Here is a 22088-nt window from a genome sequence, read left to right on the forward strand (position 1 = left end):
ATCCAGAGCGACTTATAACCACAGACCACGTGTATGGCGTCATGTGGGCGAGCGGTTTACTGATGTCAACATTGTGAACAGAGTGCCCCATGGTTGCGGTGGGCTGGCATAAGCTACGGACAACTAAAACAATTGCATTTTATCGATGGCAATTTGAATGCACAGAAATACCGTGACGAGATCCTGTGGCCCATTGTGAGGCCTATTTTTGTAAGGTATCTTTGACAAACAGATGTATATCTGTATTCCCAGTCATGTGAAATCCATAGATTAGGGCCTAATGAATTCATTTCAATTGACTGATTTCCTCATATGAACTGTAATTCAGTAAAATCTTTGAAATTGTTGCATTTATATGCAAACAATTCTGAAAATCACCCGGCAATATAGCACTCTGAGAAATATGATAAATGGTTCTATGTAGAATCCTTCTTGCCTTCCAAAGAACCCTTCTTGCCTTCCAAAGTATTATCAAATAACCCTTTCTTCAAAAAAACGGTTCATAGGATATTAAAGGTTCTCGTGGAACCTTTTGCCTTACAAAGAAACCTTGTCTTCCAAAAAGGGATTTTCAGATCAAAACGGTTATTGGTAGAACCCTAACCCTTTTTTCTAAGTGTGTAGCTGCCCTCTGTTGGTTACTATTGGACTTGGCACAAAAAAAAGATGTATTGTCACATACTGTACACCGGATAGGTGCAGTGAAATGTGTTGTTTTACAGGGTCACACATAGTAATACGGCGCCCCTGGAGATAATTAGGGTTAATTGCCTTGCTCAAGGGCACATCGACAGATGTGTAATCTTTCGGTTATTGGCACAACGCTCTAACCACTAGGCTACCTGCCGCCCTGCTGCCCACTTGTGTCCCATATTCATGTTGCATTTTATTCTGCACAAATAACCTTTTTCAATGGTAAATGTGAAACAGCAAAAATCATTATGATTGCATTCTCGTTATTACATGGTAATACATGTGTGATTGCATATTGTAGGAAAATAAGAGTAGGCTTATATCTTCCAAATACAGCACAGGAAGATGTTGATATACAGTATCAGTATTCTTGCTGGTGCAATGAAAGTAGATCATTGTTGTAGGCTATAGTACACAGTGGCATGCCCCTACTGTACATCTTTCAGAATCATTAAAATAACACTGTAAAGTTTACTAAATTAATTGCACCAATTTGTAAGTCGCTCTGGATAAGAGTGTCTGCTAAATGACTTAAATGTTAAATGTTAAATATGGCCTAGTGCACAGGCATAGGGTAATAACAATACCTCAGCTAGTGATATTTTTTGGCAAAGAGCATGTTGACATATTTTTATATTTTGCTATACACTATCTGTCAGAGACCAATAACTGTTCACCACAATTTTGGCAAAACACTTTTCACACTAACACTCATGACAATGAGGGCTGAAATGAGGGTTGGGTTCTGCTGAATTTAGCTAGCAATGCTTAGCAGTGTGAGAAAACACTTATCAGCGATGGTGACAGTAAATTCAACACATACATTTTTCTGCCACTTAACTTTGTTTCATCGGATTACTTTTTACATGCACAACATTGCAGACGTGTAGGCAGCAAGAAGAACCCTCAATTTGCTAAACCACCTAGTACAAATTTAGTACCTCAAAGTTGATTGGTCAGAGTCCAGCAAGGCGGAAGTCTGACAGGCGCGGGGGATTCCCCGAGGGAAGTTCCCAACGCATGATAAAACATGTAAAATGTACATTTGTTCGAAATACACCATATCCTCTCCCGCACGTCGTACATATAGGCCACTCGAAGAATAAGAAGGTGTCGCAGTATCAAAACAATAGTTTTGCAATTTTCGAATGAAGGTAAGATACTGCTATTATAGGCTACAATCAGATACCAAAGTTGAGGGGGAACTGAACTAGGCTATATGGTTATATCTATCTAACTATTGACACTCAATACGAAAAACGGAACTGTACGGGACCACTTTTGTACACTTACTAATGAATGTCAACGTTCTATATAGCCAGTTCGTGCTTGCTACAATGTTGGTACAATTTTAGAACTATTTGGCTGCTTCAGGCTACTGTGTATCTTCATATCATGTAGCCAGCAGATATGACCCGCTTGCTTACAGCTGCACTAGGATCAGACAGGCTTCCTGTGTAGATTAAGACACAGCGGAGCGCAGCGAGATATGGCTCGGAAAACGTATCTCAATCCAGGGATGAGAAATGCGTTGTACTCCGAATTGTCTAGCAGTCATTCAATCTTCTAAGTGTAACAGCTGGGATAATGGAACAGTTTGGAGTACATCACATTTGTCATGCCTGGATTGAGGTACGTTTTCCAAGCCATATCTCACACTGTGGTGTTTTAATCGACACAGGAAGACGTTCTGGCACACACGGTGGTGTTTTAATCCACACAGGAAGACTTTCTGGGTCAGATCTGCTGGCTGCATATCATGCTGCTTGGTCTGCAACCATTGACATACAATGACTGTTTTAAGCTTGAGTGTGTTTAAAGTAAATTACAAGATAGAGAACGGGATTAGCTGTTTAATCAAATGAAGTAACCAAACATATTACCATGCTCATTATTCATTGGAAACTCAGAAGTTTAAAAAAGTATATTCAGGACACCTAGAAAAACAATACCCAACCCAAAAGCATTAGATATGTCAAAGCTTCACAGTTTAGGTCAGGGGAATTTAACCAGGGGTCCATACTGCAGGGGTTCCATATACACTATCTCAAAAAAGTGAGTACACCCCTCACATTTTTGTAAATATTTGAGTATATCTTTTCATGTGACAACACTGAAGAAATGACACTTTGCTACAATGTAAAGTAGTGAGTGTACAGCTTGTATAACAGTGTAAATTTGCTGTCCCCTCAAAATAACTTAACACACAGCCATTAATGTCTAAACCGCTGGCAACAAAAGTGAGTACACCGCTAAGTGGGCCCAATTAGCCATTTTCCCTCCCCGGTGTCATGTGACTCGTTAGTGTTACAAGGTCTCAGGTGTGAATGGGGAGCAGGTGTGCTAAATTTGGTGTCATCGCTCTCACACTCCCTCATACTGGTCACTGTAAGTTCAACATGGCACCTCATGGCAAAGAACTCTCTGAGGATCTGAAAAAAAGAATTGTTGCTCTACATAAAGATAGCCTGGGCTATAAGAAGATTGCCAAGACCCTGAAACTGAGCTGCAGCACGGTGGCCAAGACCATACAGCGGTTTAACAGGACAGGTTCCACTCAGAACAGGCCTCGCCATTGTCGAACAAAGAAGTTGAGTGCACGTGCTCAGCGTCATATCCAGAGGTTGTCTTTGGGAAGTAGACGTATGAGTGCTGCCAGCATTGCTGCAGAGGTTGAAGGGGTGGGGGGTCAACCTGTCAGTGCTCAGACCATACGCCGCACACTGCATCAAATTGGTCTGCATGGCTGTCGTCCCAGAAGGAAGCCTCTTCTAAAGATGATGCACAAGAAAGCCCGCAAACATTTTGCTGAAGACAAGCAGATTAAGGACATGGATTACTGGAACCATGTCCTGTGGTCTGATGAGACCAAGATAAACTAATTTGGTTTAGATGGTGTGTGGCAGCAACCAGATGAGGAGTACAAAGACAAGTGTGTCTTGCCTACAGTCAAGCATGGTGGTGGGAGTGTCATGGTCTGGGGCTGCATGAGTACTGCCGGCACTGGAGAGCTACAGTTCATTGAGGGAACCATGAATGCCAACATGTACTGTGACATACTGAAGCAGAGCATGATCCCCTCCCTTCTGAGACTGGGCCGCAGGGCAGTATTCCAACATGATAACGACCCCAAACACACCTCCAAGACGACCACTGCCTTACTAAAGAAGCTGAGGGTAAAGGTGATGGACTGGCCAAGCATGTCTCCAGACCTAAACCCTATTGAGCATCTGTGGGGCATCCTCAAACGGAAGGTGGAGGAGTGCAAGGTCTCTAACATCCACCAGCTCCGTGATGTCGTCATGGAGGAGTGGAAGAGGACTCCAGTGGCAACCTGTGAAGCTCTGGTGAACTCCATGCCCAAGAGGGTTAAGGCAGTGCTGGAAAATGATGGTGGCCACACAAAATATTGACACTTTGGGCCCAATTTGGACATTTTCACTTAGGGGTGTACTCACTTTTGTTGCCAGCGGTTTAGACATTAATGGCTGTGTTGAGTTATTTTGAGGGGACAGCAAATTTACACTGTTATACAAGCTGTACACTCACTACTTTACATTGTAGCAAAGTGTCATTTCTTCAGTGTTGTCACATGAAAATATATATTCAAATATTTACAAAAATGTGAGGGGTGTACTCACTTTTGTGAGATACTGTGTATATATATATATATATATATGTATATATACACACACAGTGAGGGAAAAAGTATTTGATCCCCTGCTGATTTTGTACGTTTGCCCACTGACAAAGAAATGATCAGTCTATAATTTTAATGGTAGGTTTATTTGAACAGTGAGAGACAGAATAACAACAAAAGAATCCAGAAAAACACATGTCAAAAATGTTATGAATTGATTTGCATTTTAATGAGGGAAATAAGTATTTCCTGTCGTAGGTCAGTTAGGATCACCACTTTATTTTAAGAATTTGAAATGTCAGAATAATAGTAGAGAGAATGATTTATTTCAGCTTTTATTTCTTTCATCACATTCCCAGTGGGTTAGAAGTTTACATACACTCAATTAGTATTTGGTAGCATTGCCTTTAAATTGTTTAACTTGGGTCAAACTTTTCGGGTAGCCTTCCACAAGCTTCCCACAATACGTTGGGTGAATTTTGGCCCATTCCTCCTGACAGAGCTGGTGTAACTGAGTCAGATTTGTAGGCCTCCTTGCTCGCACACACTTTTTCAGTTCTGCCCACAGATTTTCTATAGGATTTAGGTCAGGGCTTTGTGATGGCCACTCCAATACCTTGACATTTTTGTCCTTAAACCATTTTGCCACAACTTTGGAAGTATGCTTGGGGTCATTGTCCATTTGGAAGACCCATTTGCGACCAAGCTTTAACTTCCTGACTGATGTCTTGAGATGTTGCTTCAATATATCCACATAATTTTCCTTCCTCATGATGCCATCTATTTTGTGAAGTGCACCAGTCCTTCCTGCAGCAAAGCACCCCCACAGCATGATGCTGCCACCCCCACGCTTCACGGTTGGGATGGTGTTCTTCGGCTTGCAAGCTTCCCCTTTTTCCTCCAAACATAACGATGGTCATTATGGCCAAACAGTTCTATTTTTGTTTCATCAGACCAGAGGACATTTCTCCAAAAAGTACGATCTTTGTCCCCATGTGCAGTTGCAAACCGTAGTCTGGCTTTTTTTATGGCGGTTTTAGAGCAGTGGCTTCTTCCTTGCTGCGCAGCCTTTCAGGTTATGTTGATATAGGACTTGTTTTACTGTGGATATAGATAATTCTGTACCTGTTTCCTCCAGTATCTTCACAAGATCCTTTGCTGTTGTTCTGGGATTGATTTGCACTTTTCGCACCAAAGTATGTTCATCTCTAGGAGACAGAATGCGTCTCCTTCCTGAGCAGTATGACGGCTGCGTGGTCCCATGGTGTTTATACTTGCGTACTATTGTTTGTACAGATGAACGTGGTACGTTCAGGCGTTTGGAAATTGCTCCCAAGGATGAACCAGACTTGTGGCGGTCTACCATTTTTTTTCGGAGGTCTTGGCTGATTTCTTTTGATTTTCCCATGATGTCAAGCAAAGAGGCACTGTGTTTGAAGGTAGGCCTTGAAATACATCCACAGGTACACCTCCAATTGACACAAATGATGTAAATTAGCCTATCAGAAGCTTCTAAAGCCATGACATCATTTTCTGGAATTTTCCAAGCTGTTTAAAGGCACAGTCAACTTAGTGTATGGAAACTTCTGACCCACTGGAATTGTGGAACAGTGAATTATAAGTGAAATAATCTGTCTGTAAACAATTGTTGAAAAATGACTTGTGTCATGCACAAAGTGGATGTCCTAACCGACTTGCCAAAACTATAGTTTGTTAAAAAGAAATTGTGGAGTGGTTGAAAAACAAGTTTTAATGACTCCAACCTAAGTGTATGTAAACTTCCGACTTCAACTGTATATACACTACCAGTCAAAAGTGTGGACACACCTACTCATTCAAGGGTTTTTCTTTATTTTTACTATTTTCTACATTGTAGAATAATAGTGAAGACATCAAAACTATGAAATAACACATGGAATCACGTAGTAACCAAAAACGTGTTAAACAAATCAAATATATTTTATATTTGGGATTCTTCAAATAGCCACCCTTTACCTTGATGACAGCTTTGCACACGCTTGGCATTCTCTCAACCAGCTTCATGAGTTAGTCACCTGGAATGCATTTCAATTAACAGGTGTGCCTTCTAAAAAATGTATTTGTGGAATTTCGTTCCTTCTTAATGCATTTGAGCCAATCAGTTGTGTTGTGACAAGGTAGGGGTGGTATACAGAAGATAGCCCTATTTGGTAAAAGACCAAGTCCATATTATGGCAAGAACAGCTTAAATAAGACATGAAGGTCAGTCAATACGGAATATTTCAAGAACTTTGTAAGTTTCTTCAAGTGCAGTTGCAATAACCATCAAGCACTATGATGAAACTGGCTCTCATGAGGACCGCCACAGGAATGGAAGACACAGAGTTATCTCTGCTGCAGAGGATAAGTTCATTAGATTAACCAGCCTCAGAAATTGCAGCCCAAATAAATTATTCACAGAGTTCAAGTCACAGACACATCTCAACATCAACTGTTCAGAGGAGACTGCGTGAATCAGGCCTTCATGGTCGAATTGCTGCAAAGAAACCACTACTAAAGGACACCAATAATAACAAGAGACTTGCATGGGCCAAGAAACACAAGCAATGGACATTAGACCAGTAGAAATGTGCGCTTTGGTCTGGAGTCCAAATTGGAGATTTTTGGTTCCAACCGCTGTGTCTTTGTGAGACGCGGTGTGGGTGAACGGATGATCTCTGCATGTGTATTTCCCACCGTAAAGCATGGAGGAGGAGGTGTTATGGTGTGGGGGTGCTTTGCTGGTGACTGTATGTGATTTATTTATAATTCAAGGCACACTTAACCAGCATGGCTGCCACAGCATTCTGCAGCGATACACCATCCCATCTGGTTTGGGCTTAGTGGGACTATCATTTCTTTTTAAACAGGACAATGACCCAACACACCTCCAGGCGGTGTAAGGGCTATTTTACCAAGAAGGAGAGTGATGGAGTGCTGCATCAGATGACCTGGCCTCCACAATCACCCGACCTCAATCCAATTGAGATGGTTTGGGATGTGTTGGACCGCGGAGTGAAGGAAAAGCAGCCAACAGGTGCTCAGCATATGTGGGAACTCCTTCAAGACTGTTGGAAAAGCATTCCAGGTGGTTGAGAGAATGCCAAAAGTGTGCAAAGCTGTCATCAAGGCAAAGGGTGGCTATTTGAACAATCTCAAATATAAAATATATTTTGATTTGTTTAACACTTTTTTGGTTACTACATGATTCCATATGTGTTATTTCATAGTTTTGATGTCTTCACTATTATTATACAATGTAGAAAATAGTAAAAATAAAGAAAAACCCTTGAATGAGTAGGTGTGTGCAAACTTTTGACTGGTACTGTGTGTGTGTGTGTGTGTATATATATATATATATATATATATATATATATATATACTGAACAAAAATATAAACGCAACATGTAAAATGTTGGTCCCATGTTTCATGAGCTGAAATAAAAGATCCCAGAAATGTTCCATATGCACAAAAAGCTTATTTCTCTCAAATGTTGTGCACAAATTTGCTTACATCCCTGTTAGTGAGCCTTTCTCCTTTGCCAAGATAATCCATCCACCTGACAAGTGTGGCATATCAAGAAGCTGATTAAACAGCATGCTCATTACACAGGTACACCTTGTGCTGGGGACAATAAAAGGCCACTCTAAAATGTGCAGTTTTGTCACACAACACAATACCAAAAATGTCTCAAGTTTTGAGGGAGTGTGCAATTGGCATGCTTACTGCAGGAATGTCCACCAGATCTGTTGCCAGATAATTGAATGTTAATTTCTCTACCATAAGCCGTCACCAACGTTTTTTTTAGAGAATTTGGCAGTATGGCCAACCGGCCTCACAACCGCAGACCATGTGTATGGCATTGTGTGAGCGAGCGGTTTGCTGTGGTGGTGGTGGTGGTGGCGTTATGGTATGGGCTGGCATAAGCTACGGACAATAACACAATTGCATTTTATCGATGGCAATTTGAATGCACAAAAATACTGTGATGAGATCCTGGCGCCCATTGTGAGGCCGATTTTTATTTTATTTTTTTTAGATATCTGTGACCAACAGATGCATACAGTGGGGGAAAAAAGTATTTAGTCAGCCACCAATTGTGCAAGTTCTCCCACTTAAAAAGATGAGAGAGGCCTGTAATTTTCATCATAGGTACACATCAACTATGACAAAAAAATGGAGAAAAAAAAATCCTGAAAATCACATTGTAGGATTTTTTATGAATTTATTTGCAAATTATGGTGGAAAATAAGTATTTGGTCACCTACAAACAAGCAAGATTTCTGGCTCTCACAGACCTGTAACTTCTTCTTTAAGAGGCTCCTCTGTCCTCCACTCGTTACCTGTATTTATGGCACCTGTTTGAGCATAAAGGACACCTGTTCACAACCTCAAACAGTCACACTCCAAACTCCACTATGGCCAAGACCAAAGAGCTGTCAAAGGACACCAGAAACAAAATTGTAGACCTGCACCAGGCTGGGAAGAATGAATCTGCAATAGGTAAGCAGCTTGGTTTGAAGAAATCAACTGTGGGAGCAATTATTAGGAAATGGAAGACATACAAGACCACTGATAATCTCCCTCGATCTGGGGCTCCACGCAAGATCTCACTCCGTGGGGTCAAAATGATCACAAGAACGGTGAGCAAAAATCCCAGAACCACACGGGGGGACCTAGTGAATGACCTGCAGAGAGCTGGGACCAAAGTAACAAAGCCTACCATCAGTAACACACTACGCCGCCAGGGACTCAAATCCTGCAGTGCCAGACGTGTCCCCCTGCTTAAGCCAGTACATGTCCAGGCCCGTCTGAAGTTTGCTAGAGTGCATTTGGATGATCCAGAAGAGGATTGGGAGAATGTCATATGGTCAGATGAAACCAAAATATAACTTTTTGGTAAAAACTCAACTCGTCGTGTTTGGAGGACAAAGAATGCTGAGTTGCATCCAAAGAACACCATACCTACTGTGAAGCATGGGGGTGGAAACATCATGCTTTGGGGCTGTTTTTCTGCAAAGGGACCAGGACGACTGATCCGTGTAAAGGAAAGAATGAATGGGGCCATGTATCGTGAGATTTTGAGTGAAAACCTCCTTCCATCAGCAAGGGCATTGAAGATGAAACGTGGCTGGGTCTTTCAGCATGACAATGATCCCAAACACACCGCCCGGGCAACGAAGGAGTGGCTTCGTAAGAACCATTTCAAGGTCCTGGAGTGGCCTAGCCAGTCTCCAGATCTCAACCCCATAGAAAATCTTTGGAGGGAGTTGAAAGTCCGTGTTGCCCAGCGACAGCCCCAAAACATCACTGCTCTAGAGGAGATCTGCATGGAGGAATGGGCCAAAATACCAGCAACAGTGTGTGAAAACCTTGTGAAGACTTACAGAAAACATTTGACCTGTGTCATTGCCAACAAAGGGTATATAACAAAGTATTGAGAAACTTTTGTTATTGACCAAATACTTATTTTCCACCATAATTTGCAAATAAATTCATTAAAAATCCTACAATGTGATTTTCTGGATTTTTTTTCCTCATTTTGTCTGTCATAGTTGACGTGTACCTATGATGAGAATTACAGGCCTCTCTCATCTTTTTAAGTGGGAGAACTTGCACAATTGGTGGCTGACTAAATACTTTTTTCCCCCACTGTGTGTATATATTAGGGCTGTCAAATGATTAAAATTTTTAATCAAATTAATCAGAATTTTCAGTGGATTAATCATGATTAATCACTATTTGCAATTACACCTGAATCCTAACCATTTTTTTTCTGAAATGCATACCAAAAGATAAATAACAGGACACAGATACATAATTTTCATATTATGTCTGTTTATTAACACAGCCAAATAATGGTGTTTTAAATCAAGCTGAAACATACTACACACCATAATATTTGTCTTTGTAATGTTCCATCACTTCCTCTTTGGCATTCCTCTTAACCAGGATGTACAATTTACAGTATTCAATTGAACAGAAAGCAATAAATGTAGTCAAATCATAACAGTGACCTACCACATTTTTGCACAATTTGAGTCATCTGTGGGAAAAAAACATTTTCAATAAAACTTTTAAATCAAACCAAAGAACAATCTTTTACCTTTTCCTCCATTCTTTAATCCAGTTGCTCAAAAATCCAGTTGCTAACTACTATAACATGTTGCACTGAAACTGGTCTTTTTGTTTGAACATCACCTTTCAAATCTACTGAGCTTCATCATCTTTCAGCCAGTTGCTGAGGCAAACTAACTTGTTCACATTTTCTGAAAGTAAAGCTGACCTTTTCTTGTTCACAATGTGACCTGCAACTGAGAAAAGTCGTTCACAGGGAACAGTGGTTGCAGGAGTGGCTAGATATCAAATTATCTGAGGTTGATTTTGTTAATTGCCTGCAAACATTCAGCGTGGTCTGGCGCAAACCACTTGCTGAATCTGACGGCCCAGCAAACGCATGTTTGGCGTTGACATGGTACTTCAAGCTTGAACAGCTCCGGTGAAATTGAAACTCCTTCTTACAAATCTTGCAAATAACCTTGTACTTGTTAACTGTACCATCATCATTCTTTTTATATTTGAATCCGTCAATAGGCCCACTTTGCTCACCTTGCTCCATCTCGCCTCTAGCTCCCAACCACTTTCCTGACCTGAATAATTTGTCACACTGCGCATGCGTGAAATGCGTTAAAAAAATTGACGTAATTAACAGCAAACAACTAATTAACGTCGTTAACGCGCTATTTTTGACAGCCCTAGTATATATATATATGTACAGTGGGGAAAAAAAGTATTTAGTCAGCCATCAATTGTGCAAGTTCTCCCACTTAAAAAGATGAGAGAGGCCTGTAATTTTCATCATAGGTAGACGTCAACTATGACAGACAAAATGAGGAAAAAAAATCCAGAAAATCACATTGTAGGATTTTTAATGAATTTATTTGCAAATTATGGTGGAAAATAAGTATTTGGTCAATAACAAACGTTTCTCAATACTTTGTTATATACCCTTTGTTGGCAATGACACAGGTCAAACGTTTTCTGTAAGTCTTCACAAGGTTTTCACACACTGTTGCTGGTATTTTGGCCCATTCCTCCATGCAGATCTCCTCTAGAGCAGTGATGTTTTGGGGCTGTCGCTGGGCAACACGGACTTTCAACTCCCTCCAAAGATTTTCTATGGGGTTGAGATCTGGAGACTCCAGGACCTTGAAATGCTTCTTACGAAGCCACTCCTTCGTTGCCCGGGCGGTGTGTTTGGGATCATTGTCATGCTGAAAGACCCAGCCACGTTTCATCTTCAATGCCCTTGCTGATGGAAGGAGGTTTTCACTCAAAATCTCACGATACATGGCCCCATTCATTCTTTCCTTTACACGGATCAGTCGTCCTGGTCCCTTTGCAGAAAAACAGCCCCAAAGTATGATGTTTTCACTCCCATGCTTCACAGTAGGTATGGTGTTCTTTGGATGAAACTCAGCATTCTTTGTCCTCCAAACACGACGAGTTGAGTTTTTACCAAAAAGTTATATTTTGGTTTCATCTGACCATATGACATTCTCCCAATCCTCTTCTGGATGCACTCTAGCAAACTTCAGACGGGCCTGGACATGTACTGGCTTAAGCAGGGGGACACGTCTAGCACTGCAGGATTTGAGTCCCTGGCGGCGTAGTGTGTTACTGATGGTAGGCTTTGTTACTTTGGTCCCAGCTCTCTGCAGGTCATTCACTAGGTCCCCCGTGTGGTTCTGGGATTTTTGCTCACCGTTCTTGTGATCATTTTGACCCACGGGGTGAGATCTTGCGTGGAGCCCCAGATCGAGGGAGATTATCAGTGGTCTTGTATGTCTTCCATTTCCTAATAATTGCTCCCACAGTTGATTTCTTCAAACCAAGCTGCTTACCTATTGCAGATTCAGTCATTCCAGCCTGGTGCAGGTCTACAATTTTGTTTATGGTGTCCTTTGACAGCTCTTTGGTCTTGGCCATAGTGGAGTTTGGAGTGTGACTGTTTGAGGTTGTGGACAGGTGTCTTTTATACTGATAACAAGTTCAAACAGGTGCCATTAATACAGGTAACGAGTGGAGGACAGAGGAGCCTCTTAAAGAAGAAGTTACAGGTCTGTGAGAGCCAGAAATCTTGCTTGTTTGTAGGTGACCAAATACTTATTTTCCACCATAATTTGCAAATAAATTCATTAAAAATCCTACAATGTGATTTTCTGGATTTTCTTTTCTCAATTTGTCTGTCATAGTTGACGTGTACCTATGATGAAAATTACAGGCCTCTCTCATCTTTTTAAGTGGGAGAACTTGCACAATTGGTGGCTGACTAAATACTTTTTTTCCCCACTGTATATACAGTGCATCCGCTTCACAGTGCATCCGCTTCACTTTTTCAACATTATGTTACATTACAGCCTTATTCTAAAATTGATTAAATTGTTTTTAAATGAATTTTATGAATATCGCTAGCAACAACAGAATACAATTTTTTGAATTACATACCTACAGTAGAAAAGAAGATATTATATTTCTAATGATGTGAACTTTACTTCTCAACTCCTAATATTGAGCAAATTACACTCATTGGAGCCAATTACACTCACTAGAGTATATCTGAAAAACTACCCACGAATAGGCTACCGGTGCGGTAAGTGCCACTGGCTGCTGGTAAGCTTTTGTGACTTGGACATACATTTTTGCCAACACATGGCTAACCTTTTTTTAACTCTTCCAATTATAATGTGTGGAGGTCAAAATAATACAAAACGATATACCAAATCAATTCATTTTAAAATGTTGATTACTTCTCCTTGCCATTATTATTCACATGATGAAAATACCATTTTCCCCCCTAACGTATGATGGGGGACCCTGGGTCGCCGGTTTGCCTGGGAAGGGCTCCCTGGGCAAGAAAAGGTTTATCGTATTAGTAGCTTAATGTATTGATCATGTCATAATACAATTGTATTGATAGAGATACAGTAGGTTATTTGGTATTAGTCATTAGCTATCATAAATAATGGCTAACTACATTGAGGTACGTTTACCCAAAATATTGTACATTTCATTATAATTTATGAAACCTATTAACACCTTCTCAGTGATTTATTTATTACAGTTGTTGCAGCCATTGCTCAAGTCATGTATGAACCAAAGATTAGTAACGAACGATGGCATTCAGTAATGTCAATTAATGTATCGGTAAAAAAAAGGCTATTATTCAATATTGCATTAGTGTCAATAGATGTAATCAATTTCTTATCATCATGAGTACCAGAACATTTATTTATTTAGTAGATATTTTGGATGTTTGTTTTTGCTTTCTCATCAATAGGCTATTTCTACACAGGGAACTTATGATAATCCTGAAATGTTTATCGTGAGTTTCTAAAATTAGCAAGTACAGGCATGAAAGAGAAGTGTGCACTGGCTCCAGTTTCATGATTATGGAGGAGGACTTGCATTTTACAGCAAATCATGTGATAATGTGCTTTAATGCTGCATTCTGCCCCTAAACATTGGTTGTGTGATATGTTGCCACAGGGCCCATGACTGCTGTGTCAGTGATGATCGTGGAGCACACGGCATGGAGAGGAATATTGGAGACCAGCTCAACAAGGCATTTGAAGCTTACCGCCAGGCCTCTATCGAGAGAGACAGCGCCAAAAGGGAACTACAGCAGACGGTATTATACCTAAATCATTGTGATAGAAAACTAAATCTTCTAATTTACCTATGAGACTTCAACTCTGTCCAGTGCGATGTGGCATAGCCTTCTATACAGTGCTTTGATATAATGAAATACTGTAGCATGGTAATTACAGTTATTTACAATAGAGGCTACAAAAGGCTACCTACCTAGTAAGTGATGACATTCATGATTAATATGTAATGAAAGGTTAACTTTTGCAGAATGAATATTATGAACGGCACACTCAGAAACTTCAGAAACAGATAGAAGACCAGCAGCAATTGATTTCAAAACTCAAAGTTCAGTTGATATCAGCAACTAAGCAACCCTCAGGTAAGTGACAAGCATCATTGTTTTCTTAATACTATTGTTTGCATGATGACATATTTTGACATATTCTATACCATACAGTTCAACTATAGTGAAAGAAACAGTGAAACAGTAGTCTACATTGGGCACGTGCATGCATTCTGTTGCATTTTCGGTTCTCCTGGAGATAAATTGTGCTGATTATTGCTGTTTCAGGACATTGTACACTTCCCATCAAAAATGAGACTTCCCGTGTTGACTAACTGGTTGGTCTGCTACATTATATTTTTCTATCTTATTTGATTCTTAGGAGAGGTCAAAGGTGAGGCTGTTCCTAGAAAACAGGAAGAAGAAACCCTGCCTCCTTCCAACCATCTCTTTGACAACCCAGTCAGCTCCTTCCGGAAGATTCATTACTTGGTAGCATGTTTAACACAATTATTAATACAATCCACATAAGAGGATAATTAGATATTGTTTATTTATGTTTACAAATATGATGCAGACAGGCAAAATGCACGGATGTGATAGGGTCAGAGTGCGAATTATGCTGTGACATTTGGGGTGTCTAAATTTTTTTCACAAGACCACCTATGTGTGAAAAAATACATGTTTTATGGGCCTAATAGTAAAGACATTTAATGGTAAAAATAATGTATTCCCTTTTAATTGTCATGAACACAACCAGTCATGATGTTTTTAATTTTATTGTCAAACAAATCACTTCAAAAAGTAGGCTACTTCTGCATGTTCGTCCACTCCAAAATAATTCCAGCATTCAAACAGTGCACTGTGCCCTCGTGCCATTTGATGAATGAAAAGAGACATCTGTTACAAACCACCAAAAAGTGTAATGACATTTGCCGATTGTCATTGGGTCTACACCCTTGCAGCCTGAATTAATTGAATCGTCTTGCTGACAGAAGGGCCTTTTTTGTAGAAAGAAAAGGGACTGAGATGCGGGACTGTCCCGGGATGACAAGTGCAGCCACATGGGGGAAAAAAACGGTTTAAATCATGACACAGAGATGGGGGTGTTTGTTTAATCTGGAATAAGCTTTTATTTTAATATTTGCCACTGCAGCAGTACAAATAGCATTTTAAACAAATAGTAGAATGGTTAAATTAGTATTATTTAGAGAACCCTAAATAACTTTTTTGCATTTAGGGTGCCTCATGTCTCATTCAGGGGTTCACGCACTGGATAGGGTGTAAACATGGCATTTGCTGCCTCATAATTATTTTATTTTTGTTTTCTCTCAAATGAGCTCAATATCCTCGCTCTCTCTTTTTTACAAGCAAGCACACGCACAGCCACACACACAAACAGACGTTATTGTTCACAAATTGTACATTGCTTGTAGATGTTCCGTGTCTGCAGTGCCTGATAGCAGTAACAGTGATCATGCCAATGCACAATACAATAGTTCCACTTCCTGTGACATAGGTCATCTTTCATCTTGTTGCTTCACTCTAATAAAGGTCACAAGCTCTATTTTTAGCTGGGAAACATGAACATTTAACATTATTTTTTAAAGAATGAATACACACATACAGTCTTTCATCGACAGGTGGCGCTAGAGGATAGCATCACCGAACCTCAGGGTCTGAGGCCATTATAAGCCATCAGCTTTATAGCGCCACCAGCTTTATTGTTGATAAATAATTCCCTAATCGATCACAAGGCAGCAACCATTTTAGTAGATTCATTAACAATAATCAGATAATTTTTGTTTGAATGTATAATTATCGTAATTAGATTACATATGTTTTTATGAAATGATGACTTTATGCAGGAAAAAAATATAGTATTTGATTTCTAAGCTAAACATTTCAATATGAATAGTTGATATTAGTACGGTGGATATTTCTTGCCATGTAAGTCCTCAATGCCATGTGTGTCTGTTTTTCAGAAGGGGAATATGGAAACTGCAGTGATTGTGTCACCTTCACCACACACAGCACCTGTAGACAGCAGTTTTGAGAAGTATGTGCATTAGTCACCAGTATCTTTACTTCATTTTTGGCTGAAAAGCAGTTTTCTTACTTGTATATCTTTGTCTCTCAGTAAAGATGTTCTTGCCGCGTTTCAAGCTCTTCAGGGGAAATTCCAACAGATACAGACATTAACCCGGAGACAAAAAGATCACCTGAAAAGATTCTACAGAGGAAATGACATGGCAAATGGTAATATTAAAGTCTGCACAATAGTAATTTTAGATTGGAGAAATTGCGTATTATTCCAGCACTGTTGAAAGGCACCCAAGGCCTGAACTCATGTCCAGCTTGACTCTTAATTTAATTACAATAGAGAAAATATGTTGAGTTACAATTGCTTTGGATATGTCATAACACTGTATTAGTAATTATATATTGTAGCTTTAGCTTTATTCCTGTACACAATTAGATAGCAACACATTAAGCAGAACCATACATGAATGCCTCATTGGCCTATTGACCCATGGACCTCCACCTGTGTGGAAATAGAATGAGCAGAAAAAAAATATTCTGTGATGTAGCACTGGTTAGTTAAAGTTGGAATAAAAGAAAACAAATGCTCATATTATAGTTAATGTGTGAAATTAGAAGACTAAATTAAAAGGGAAATGGTTCTTGACATTATTCATTATTACTCGATTATTCATAATTACTTGAACTAATCGCAACTCAATAGCATAACTTAATATCTCAATGCTGTAAGTGAATATCGATTATGTTACATAAACAGTATGATAAAAGCATTGCGTTTGCCATTCGACAGAGCAGCAGTTCTCCATGCCCATTCAGTGTACAGACGTGACTGCGGAGCTGGCGGAGAGGCCCTTCCCCTCAGCCTCAGCCTTAAGGCCAGGGGTCGACCTCCAGCACCCGCCCACGGCCCTGGCATCCCGCGGTGCCAGTCAAGAGGACCTATTGGACTCCCTCAACAGACTCAGCGTCAAGTTCCCCCCCTCCACAGACAGTGAATATGAGTTCCTGAACAGCGCTCCAGAGAAACACTTTGACCTGTCCATGCCAAGGAAACGGCCAGCAGTCAGCAGTATCCCTGCCGTCATAGTGGAACCGTCTATGGAGCTGGCCATCCCATTCCTGTATCCTACATCTCCCTCTCACCCCACCTCCCCCTCCACCTCGCTCTCACACGAGAGTGTGTGTGGACCCCAGAAGGTGAGAGCTCTTTTCTTTATTTGCAGGTAAAAGTAGGACATTCTCAACACCAGATTTGTTCTGGCAAATGAATGGGAGAGAGAGGGCATATAAGTAGTGAAAGACAACCTCACACATCGACGAAAGTTGTTGATCACGATAAAAGGCAATTATTCTCTAATTACTGAGTTGAGAGCGCCAGCCAAACTTAAAACTAACATGGAAATGCCCTTAATTGGTTAGATTCAGTAGATTTATACCTGTTGAAGAATGGTTTTCAACAAGTCCAGGACGAAAATAGTGCCTACTACTGCTAAAACAAAGAGAGGTGAGGTGAGATATGATAGGCCTATGTGTACAACAATGCTTGTTCCATATTTATTACAAGGTGACTACCTCACTATTTGTCATAGACATAAAATCAGCAAATAGAGAATTAACAAATTATCATAAAACACCAATTGTTTTGGATGATAATGCTTTTCTGCCATGCAGTTTTGTAGTTGGTTATATACAGTTGAAGTCGGAAGTTTACATACACCTTAGCCCAATACATTTAAACTCAGTTTTTCACAATTCCTGACATTTAATCCTAGTAAAAATGCACTGTCTTAGGTCAGTTAGGATCACCACTTTATTTTAAGAATGTGAAATGTCAGAATAATAGTAGAGAGAATGATTTATTTCAGCTTTTATTTATTTCATCACATTCCCAGTGGGTCAGAAGTTTACATACACTCAATTAGTATTTGGTAGCATTGCCTTTAAATTGTTTAACTTGGGTCAAATGTTTCGGGTAGCCTTCCACAAGCTTCCCACAATCAGTTGGGTGAATTTTGGCCCATTCCTCCTGACAGAGCTGGTGTAACTGAGTCAGGTTTGAAGGCCTCCTTGCTCGCACATGCTTTTTCAGTTCTGCCCACAAATGTTCTATAGGATTGAGATCAGGGCTTTGTGATGGCCACTCCAATACCTTGACTTTGTTGTCCTTAAGCCATTTTGCCACAACTTTGGAAGTGTGCTTGGGGTCATTGTCCATTTGGAAGACCCATTTGCGATCAAGCTTTAACTTCCTGACTGATGTCTTGAGATGTTGCTTCAATATATCCACATAATTTTCCTTCCTCATGATGCCATCTATTTTGTGAAGTGCACCAGTCCCTCCTGCAGCAAAGCACCCCCACAGCATGATGCTGCCACCCCCGTTCTTCACGGTTGGGATGGTGTTCTTCGGCTTGCAAGCCGACCCCTTTTTCCTCCAAACATAACCATGGTCATTATGGCCAAACAGTTTTATTTTTGTTTCATCAGACCAGAGGACATTTCTCCAAAAAGTACGATCTTTGTCCCCATGTGCAGTTGCAAACCGTAGTCTGGCTTTTTAATCGCGGTTTTGGAGCAGTGGCTTCTTCCTTGCTGAGCAGCCTTTCAGGTTATGTCGATATAGGACTCGTTTTACTGTGGATATAGATACTTTTGTACCTGTTTCCTCCAGCATCTTCACAAGGTCCTTTGCTGTTGTTCTGGGACTGATTTGCACTTTTCGCACCAAAGTACGTTCATTGAACGCGTCTCCTTCCTGAGCGGTATGACAGCTGCGTGGTCCCATGGTGTTTATACTTACTTGCGTACGATTGTTTGTACAGATGAACGTGATACCTTCAGGCGTTCGGAAATTGCTCCCGTGGATGAACCGGACTTGTGGAGGTCTACAATTTCTTTTCTGAGATCTTGGCTGATTTCTTTTGATTTTCCCATGATGTCAAGCAATGAGGCACTGCGTTTGAAGGTAGGCCTTGAAATACATCCACAGGTGCACCTCTAATTGAGTCAAATTATGTCAATTAGCCTATCAGAAGCTTCTAAAGCCATTATATTCTTTTCTGGAATTTTTCAAGCTGTTTAAAGGTACAGTCAACTTAGTGTATGTAAACTTCTGACCCACTGTAATTGTGATACAGTGAATTATAAGTGAAATAATCTTTCTGTAAACAATTGTTGGAAAAATTACTTGTGTCATGCACAAAGTAGATGTCCTAACCGACTTGCCAAAACTATAGTTTGTTAACAAGAAATGTGTGTAGTGGTTGAAAAACAAGTTTTAATGACTCCAACCTAAGTGTATGTAAACTTCCGACTTCAACTGTAAGTCCATGTTGATGTCAGAACCAAAGTAATGTATATTTTTTTACTACCATTATCAGTACAACTGTGCTCCCCTGTGAGGTCGTGAATGCAGAATTATAGAAGCAATAATTATTTTTTATGAAGTATTTTGATAATACACAGCAATTTGCCTCACAGATTTCTTTGATCATCCGAGTCCCATATTGCTGGATGTGTACATCAAATTGATCTTTAGCTGTCATGTATTCTTTAGAATTTTAGGAAGGTCATCTTGTCTTTATTGAGTATTGCTTAACCATGCTTTTGGTTAAAAAATACACAGAAGAAATACACCTTTGTTCAGACGCGTGTCTGGGGTATGATTAATGCTGTGTCTGGGGTATGATTTATTTGGTTAGATTTCTCTGTTTCTAACTTAACATACAATGCCAGAAACAAGTAACTATTCAATCCTACTGTTAGCAAATGTACAGCATTACAATACTACAAGTAGTGGGGCAGGAACTATGGATGTTGAGAAAGCGGGTTCAAGTGGGACACTGCTTTGCTTGTATTCCCCGGAGCAACAGATCTTTCATCAGTGGAGACCCAAGCACATGGCCAACTGTAAGTGGGTGAGTGTAAGCAATGCAAAGTGTATGAATAATGGAGTATAAGTGGTGTGTTTGTCCCTTCATGTAGCCCCTGTGGAGCCCTGAGCTTTGTGATGCTACAGCAGTAGCAGCAGCAGCACAGGCTGTGAGTGCCAAGCCACAACAACAGATCAACAACAACAGCCCTGATATCTGTGCTTACTGCAACGCGGTAGTTCCCCAAGACCACATGAAGAGCCACCTTTTTACTCATTGCCAGAGGGCGAGTGAGGCCAGCAATCGACACTAGCAGACACTGGCTGCCCAATGCAACACCTCTAGGATTATTTCATGGTTTATTCATGTCTTTGTTGCCCTGCCATGAATTACACGCGCTGGGCTGGATGTCACACTGGCGTTTGCAACGGGACTAGAATCCACTCTTGATCATTTATTTAATTTGTAAGAGTTGAATGGTACATTTTACAGTCGTCGTCTTAAGATATTACTTGTACATCTCTAGACATATGAAATGATATTGTACAGTATGTAGGTTTAAGTATAATAAAGCAATAATTTAATCATGATTTTTCACTTATATTATTTTGTTTGTCTTTATAAAACACAGGGACTTGGCATGGTGCAAATATGTTGACATACAGTGTGGACATGTAGGCTTACAGGTGGTCTGCGGTTGTGAGGCCGGTTGGACGTACTGCTAAATTCTCTAAAATGATGCTGGAGGCGGCTTATGTTAGAGAAACAAACAATAAATTATCTGGCAACAGCTCTGGTGGACATTCCAGCAGTCAGCATGCCAATTGCACGGTCCCTCAAAACTTGAGACATGTGTGGCATTGTGTTGTGTGACAAAACTGCACATTTTAAGTGGCCTTTTATTGTCCCCAGCACAAGGTGCACCTGTGTAATGATCATGCTGTTTAATCAGCTTCTTGATATGCCACACCTGTCAGGTGGATGGATTATCTTGGCAAAGGAGAAATGTTCACTAACAGGGATGTGAACAACTTTGTGCACAACATTTGAGAGAAATAAGCTTTTTGTGCGTATGAACAATTTCTGGGATCTTTTATTTCAGCTCATGAAACATGGGACCAACACTTTACATGTTGCATTTATATTTCTGTTCAGTATAGTAACCATTCATACATTTTAGGGGAATAATTACTGTATCTGCATTACATAAATCCTTTCAATCTACAATATATATTCCAGCACAATGTGTTACTAATGAATTTATAGTGAGGATCTTTGGCAACTTTTAAATGATTAGGCTGTCTGCATGCTGGTTAGTAAAATATTGTTCACATAAGTTTTTATTAAAAGTAATGCCTAAATACAGGCTAAATTTGCTTTTGCAATTTGTAGCAGCTGTATGTATGCTTAGCACAGAATGTGAAGTCATTCCAGTTCATTAAAACAATTTTATAAGTTATAACACCATATGGTCATTGAAAGCAGATGTGTGCAGGTAAACATGTTAATTAAAACGTGTTACTCAACATAACATCAGGTACATGCTCAGTTCTTCAATTACATGCACAATTATCTTACAATTTGTAGTGTAATGTTTTTATCCTTGGCATAGATTAGTGTTATACATATTTAGATGATAGGTAGTGCATTATTAACAGATGAATAGACAAATGAACATGGTTTATTATGTATTCCCCCCCTCCCTTTTTATGGGTTGGTGATTAGGACTACATTATCAAGCCTACATTTTACATTTGAAAGTCTTTAATTCTATCAATGACCAGCTAGTAACAGTATACTAAATACACAAGCTGTTAGAAACACAGGAGTTTTCATGATTAAACTCTTGCCTACAAATAGCTTTTGACTTTGGCAATATTTATTCAC

At 40.0% G+C, this 22088-nt stretch overlaps 1 protein-coding gene across 1 annotated transcript; it reads left to right on the forward strand.

The window, feature by feature from the left end:
- Positions 1-1687: 1687 nt before the first annotated feature.
- Positions 1688-20791, forward strand: LOC121536826 (TRAF family member-associated NF-kappa-B activator). Its single transcript, XM_041844405.1, has 8 exons — positions 1688-1847; positions 13902-14043; positions 14271-14382; positions 14669-14778; positions 16272-16345; positions 16427-16545; positions 17120-17526; positions 20314-20791. The coding sequence occupies exons 2-8, from the start codon at positions 13945-13947 to the stop codon at positions 20512-20514; spliced, it is 1122 nt and encodes a 373-aa protein (XP_041700339.1). The 5' UTR covers positions 1688-1847; positions 13902-13944; the 3' UTR covers positions 20515-20791.
- The last annotated feature ends 1297 nt before the right edge of the window (positions 20792-22088 follow it).

Source organism: Coregonus clupeaformis, chromosome 23 (assembly GCF_020615455.1).
Source record: "Coregonus clupeaformis isolate EN_2021a chromosome 23, ASM2061545v1, whole genome shotgun sequence".
NCBI lineage: Eukaryota > Metazoa > Chordata > Actinopteri > Salmoniformes > Salmonidae > Coregonus > Coregonus clupeaformis.

Coding starts and splice junctions, on each gene's coding strand:
- LOC121536826 (XM_041844405.1), top strand. CDS start 13,945: ATGGAGAGGAATATTGGAGACCAGCTCAACAAGGCATTTGAAGCTTAC. Junction 14,044..14,270: donor AAAGGGAACTACAGCAGACG/GTATTATACCTA, acceptor TAACTTTTGCAG/AATGAATATTATGAACGGCA. Junction 16,346..16,426: donor GTAGACAGCAGTTTTGAGAA/GTATGTGCATTA, acceptor TTTGTCTCTCAG/TAAAGATGTTCTTGCCGCGT.